This window comes from Stegastes partitus, unplaced genomic scaffold (assembly GCF_000690725.1).
Source record: "Stegastes partitus isolate 25-593 unplaced genomic scaffold, Stegastes_partitus-1.0.2 Scaffold2524, whole genome shotgun sequence".
NCBI classification, from domain to species: Eukaryota; Metazoa; Chordata; class Actinopteri; family Pomacentridae; genus Stegastes; species Stegastes partitus.
Window position 1 is genome coordinate 8,530 of NW_007580255.1, and position 6,060 is coordinate 14,589.

Consider the following 6,060-nt stretch of genomic DNA (forward strand, 5'->3'; position numbering starts at 1 on the left):
GTCTGTCCAGGACTGACAGGATCTCTCCCAGCTGATCAGCTGTCAGCTGAGTGAGACTGAGATCTGAAACTGGGATGCTGCATTTCAAAGAGAGGATTTCTAGAAACTCATCACTGCCTGATTCATAGTCAGTCTCAAACTCATCCAGATGCAGAGTTTGAACCGTTTGCTTGGACTGATGTTCTGCAAAGTGGCTGCTCCATTGTTTCTCATGCTGCTCTTGATGGTGTGACTCCTGTAGTATTTTATTTAATTGTTCTTGTCGCTCCTCCTCTCTCCTCTTTTGCTCCTCCTCTCTCTTCCTCTCTGCTTCTCTCCTCCTCTGCTCTTCTTTCCTGGTTTCCTCCTGATCTCTGATTGGCTTATTGAAGCAATTTTCACACTCGCACACCCAAACATTGCCATCTCGTCTGATGTATTGACCTCCAAGACACACATGTTTGTCCCGCTCATGAATAACTTTGATGAACTCCAAGAAGCTGATTGGGGGCAGGGCTTTATTGCACTTGCAACATCTGTGGCTGTTACGTTCTCTTGGTTGTTCGTTTCCCATTTTTGATGATTTATTTAATTATTAAGTCGTTGTTCTCATGTGCAGTCTGTGTTTACCTGAAAGAAAGAAAAAAAATTTGAATGACTTTATGGTATAACAACTAACTCAATAAAGGAACCCCTTCTTCCTTGTTTTTTTAATGAAAAAAAAAAAAATTAAGTTCCTGTTGCACACTTGTGGGTACCGTCAATGGTGGTCAGTGTTTTAGGGTGATGAAATGTCATTATTAATCATTTTTCTGTCACTGGTGGACATACCATCAGAATTTCAAGACAGAGACATCAGCTCACGAAGCTTAACATCTATACATAGGCTAAATATACAACCAGTTTCTCAACACACAAAGCTGAAATCATCAATCTTAACAGTTCATGTTTTTGTGCGACTCATTTTGCTGTTCACAATCGCAGGACGTATCATAGCTGTGATGACTAAATGAAGATATATTAAATTAATAGGGCCTAAGTAGATGTACTAGTGCATCTCAAAAATTTAGAACAATGTGAAAAAGTTTGTTATTCTCTTATTACTTTTTACAGGTAAAGTGAAACATTTCAAGCGTTATTTTTTTGGTTGCTTGTTAGTTTTTTTCTGTTTTGTTTTGATGATTATGACTTACAGCTCATTAACATCAGAAATCCAATATTCCTTTTGAACAAATTACTATTCAAACTTTATGGAGGTGACAGTTTTCTTTACCAACAGGACTCAACACCTGCTCACAGTGCCGCTTCGTACATTAGAGAGGGCTCTGCAACAGGTGGTGAAAACTGCCCAGCGCATCACAGAGACTCCACTCACAGGCATTCAGGGCCTATACAGGAAACGCTGCCTGTATCGAGATCACAGCATCCTCAAAGATTGTGGACAATTCCATGCTTCCAACTTCATGGGAACAGTTTGGAGATGGCCCTTTCCTCTTCCAGGATGACTGTGCATCAGTGCACAAAGCAACGTCCATAAAGACATGGATGAGAGTTTGGTGTGGAAGAACTTGACCTGCCTGCACAGAGTCCTGACCTCAACCCGATAGAACACGTTTGGGATGAACTAGAGCGGAGACTGAGAGCCAGGCCTTCTGGTCTAACATCAGTGTGTGACCTCACAAATGTGCTTCTGGAAGAATGGTCAGAAATCCCCACAAACACACTCCTAAACCTTGTGGACAGTCTTCCCAGAAGAGTTGAAGCTGTTATAGCTGCAAAGGGTGGACTAACGTCATATTAAACTTTATGGATTAAGAATGGGATGTCACTCGACTTGAACTCTTTCTTCCAGAAAGTAGAACTACCCCAACTCCCTTCTGAGGAAAAGGCTAGCTTGGACACTCCTATAACGGAAACTGAAGTTAGATTTGCAATTAAGAGTATGAAACCTGGGAAGTCACCTGGTGTAGATGGCTTCCCGGTGGAATATTATAGGAAGTATGTAGATATTCTTTGTCCGTTTATTACAGAAGTTTTTCAAGAAGCGTTTCAATATGGTTCACTTCCAGAAAGTTTTAACGAAGCTATCATATCACTGATACCAAAAAAAGACAAGGATGTAACAGATCCAGCCAATTATAGACCCATAAGCCTGATAAATGTCGATTGCAAAATATTGTCCAAAACATTAGCGCTACGGTTAGATAAGGTTTTGCCTAAAATTATTCACAAAGACCAAGTGGGATTTATAAAAAATAGATCTTCAGCTGACAACATGAGGAGACTACTGCATTTAATGTGGATGAATAGAACTAGCCCTCACCCTGTTNTTCTATTGGATTGAGATCAGGGCTTTGTGATGGCCAACTGACCTAAAACAGCAAAAGTTTAGTCTCATTTAATGTCAGATAGTGAAGTAAAAAAAGGTTGTGTCTCGTCATACGGGGTATGTAAACTTCTGGTTTCAACTGTACATATGATTTATTTAATATGGTTTTACAGGTAATCTTACCTTTTCATTTTAGAAGGTTGCAGACTTGGTTCCGGTGTGGATCGTTGTTATCATTGTAGCTCTTGTTGTTGAACCATGAAGTAATGGTGGTAAGATCATTATTTGTCATGACATTCTTGCCTTGAAGTCGATTGAACCAGTATTTTCTCAGAGTTGGACTATGTTGCGGAAAACTGCTCTCAAAGATGGCAAATCGGGTTTTACTCTTCTTGGTGTTCTGAAAGTTCTTAAAGTTCTTGGTGTTATTCAGATTGGATCTCACCATAGAGCCAAGGACCATCAGCTTGAAGGTGCCTACAACATCATCCTTGCTTATGGTTTCAGCTAAACACATTCTGAAGGCTTTTGATGTTGTACTGAGAAACTCACGATGTATTTCTTGAGGTACACAAACAGTTGGAAGTTCACGGCCATGATGTTTGTGCACATCAGGAATCAGACTGGGATTCAGAGGAGATGAGTTTGTTGCAACTTCAAGCATGGCTTTTGCTAATTTGCTATCTGGGTTCATTTTTTGAGCTTCCAGTATACTGCTGACTGGTGGCTGGTGATCTGCATTGAGGAACTGTCCAATTCCCGGATTTTTTTTGGCATGTTGTTGCCATTGTTTGTACGTTTGTACTTTTCCAACTTCTTTCTTAAGTACCTCTTTGGTCTCTTTTATTGGTGGTGCAGCTCCCTCTGCCAAGTACCAGTCCCCTCCTCTGATTTTTTCAGTCCACTCTTTGCGTTTGATGAAAGGGTCCCATTGGCCTGGGTGTCTGAGGAGAGCGTCGACCTCCACTGATCGAAGACGGTCTGCTTCCAAAGAGATTTCATCTTCACTGGCCTGTGGTTTCATGCCTCGTGCCAAAGCATCAAACAGGCAACTCTTGTCCTTGCTGACTATCTTCACTGTCTGGCCATTGATGCGCACATCATAATGGCCGGCAGGGTATTGGGCACTCTTTGGTCTGTAGATCAGTGTCACAGTTTGACTGGCGGGTTTAGTGCTTGGGCTCAACTCCTGCATTTTGGTAAGTTTGCCATGGCTATCCTCTGTGAGAATGACAACCTTAGTGCCTTTGGCTTCTGCCAGGACTCTGATATCAAGAATGGTGCCTGCAGTCGTGTTGTTCTTGATCTTTTCAGCATGTGACTGTGAGTGTTGACCTGTCTCTCCTGTAAGTTCATGTTCAGAATTCCGGCTTCCTGGCATGTATGAGATGTATCTGTTATTCTGTCCAGCTCTGAGTTTTTCCATTGTTCTGTCAATCTTTAAAGCAGTTCCTACAAAATGGCCAATGGCGCCATTTAACTTACCTTGAACATAAGAAATGACGTGACTGGAGAACTTCTGGTGGAACACTTCCACTAAAGCATCGGCCAATAAAGTACTGATGATGTCAGCAACATCCTGCTTGAATTCTTTCAGCATCTCAACGTCTGAGACAGACAGCTCATTTACCTTGACTTTCTCTGAAGAAGCCTTTTTTTCTTTAAATATATTCAGCTGCCTGTGAAGCTTTGAGAAAAACTTGCTGGAAAGAGTGAGCACTGCATGGGTGGCTTCTCCTGCCAGTGCCGCCATGTGGACAACTTGAATGGCTGTCAGAATTCCATAAGCTTTGCCATCACTTCCTGCTTTGGCACTGTTAATCACGCTGGAAAAGGTTGAGTTAAGCCTATTCTGCCAGTCAAGGTCTGCATAGAATGTCTGTGCTGCAGCGCTGCTCAGTGTTTTGAAAATGGCCAGCAGGTCACTCTTTCTGTCCTTGTCCTTTAAGAGATCATGAAGTTGTTCTTTATCTTCAATGTGTGAGAGGACAATAGAGTCTACTAATGCAGTTATGGGTTCCTTTTCCATGTCGGATTTCACGTTTTCAGCAATTCCACTTTCAATCTTCTTTTTGACATTTTTTAGTATTTCGCTCAGTATTTTCTTTTCTGCCACACCAAGTCCATAGACAATGACTTCTTCTGCAACTTTTTTAGCAGTGTAGTATGCTACATTCTTCATATTTGTCTTCATGACAGCACTTAAACCATCTTTAGCTTGTCTGGAGAGAAACTTTGACATTGGCTTCAGCTGTTTCCCAAATCCTTTAATTAACATTTTAGAGGCTTTGAAGCCCTTTGCAATCAACTTTCCAACGCCAAACCCAATGAGAGATACACCAATAGAAATGGCTTTTCCAATTGCCCATGATTTCCAGCTGAATTCTCCCGTCACCATGGCCTCAATACCAGAGATGCAGTCTGATATTCCTTCAGTGATGAGACCCATGCCGACTTGAGCTAATGTGCCAAATGTAAATGCAGTGACCAATGCTCCTCCAATAATCTGTAAAATTCCAAGACAGAACACAAGCAGACCTTCCCATGAGAAACGAGGCTTCTCTTCCACAGAAAATACATATTTCAGACCTCGACTGTAGAGGTTGTAGGCTTCCTCTTGAAGATCTTCATCAGTANTGTAGTATTTTATTTAATTGTTCTTGTCGCTCCTCTTCTCTCCTCTTTTGCTCCTCCTCTCTCTTCCTCTCTGCTTCTCTCCTCCTCTGCTCTTCTTTCCTGGTTTCCTCCTGAACTCTGATTGGCTCCTTGAAGCAATTTTCACACTCCCACACCCAAACATTGCCATCTCGTCTGATGTATTGACCTCCAAGACACACATGTTTGTCCCGCTCATGAATAACTTTGATGAACTCCAAGAAGCTGATTGGGGGCAGGGCTTTATTGCACTTGCAACATCTGTGGCTGATATCTTCTCTTGGTTGTTCGTTTCCCATTTTTGATGATTTATTTAGTTATTAAGTCGTTGTTTTCATGTGCAGTCTGTGTTTACCTGAAAGAAAGAAAAAAAATTTGAATGACTTTATGGTATAACAACTAACTCATTAAAGGAACCCCTTCTTCCTTGTTTTTTTAATGAAAAAAATAAAAAATCTAAGTTCCTGTTGCACACTTGTGGGTACCTTCAATATTGGTCAGTGTTTTGGGGCGATGAAATGCATTGTCATTATTACTTATTATTCTGTCACTGGTGGGCATAATGGATCAGAATTTCAAGACAGAGACATCAGCTCACAAAGCTTTACATCATATACATAGGCTAAATATACAACCAGTTTCTCAACACACAAAGCTGAAATCATCAATCTTAACAGTTCATGTTTTTGTGCGACTCATTTTGCTGATCACAATCGCAGGACGTATCATAGCTGTGATGACTAAATGAAGATATATTAAATTAATAGGGCCTAAGTTGATGTACTAGTGCATCTCAAAAATTTAGACGATGTGAAAAAGGTTGTTATTCTCATATTACTTATTACAGGTAAAGTGAAACATATCAAGCGTTATTTTTTTGGTTGTTTGTTAGTTTTTTTCTGTTTTGTTTTGATGATTATGACTTACAGCTCATTAACATCAGAAATCCAATATTCCTTTTGAACAAATTGCTATTCAAACTTTATGGAGATGACAGTTTTCTTTACCAACAGGACTCAACACCTGCTCACAGTGCCGCTTCGTACATTAGAGAGGGCTCTGCAACAGGTGGTGAAAACTGCCCAGCGCATCACAGA

General features: G+C 40.8%; 1 protein-coding gene across 6 annotated transcripts in view; it reads right to left on the bottom strand.

The window, feature by feature from the left end:
* LOC103375268 (uncharacterized) overlaps positions 1-4,940 on the bottom strand; it is a 13,439-nt gene extending 8,499 nt beyond the window's left edge. For 3 of the 6 annotated variants that reach the window (XR_521196.1, XM_008305493.1, XM_008305496.1), the window contains exon 1: positions 2,612-4,940. Coding sequence is in view for 5 of the 6 variants with exons in the window: in XM_008305493.1 (XP_008303715.1) it covers positions 2,612-4,757 (2,146 nt within the window). In the remaining variant the exon portion in view is untranslated. Of the gene's footprint in view, positions 1-2,491 lie in introns of all 6 variants that reach the window. The other 3 variants (XM_008305494.1, XM_008305495.1, XM_008305497.1) reach the window with 1 other exon arrangement.
* Positions 4,941-6,060: the final 1,120 nt, after the last annotated feature.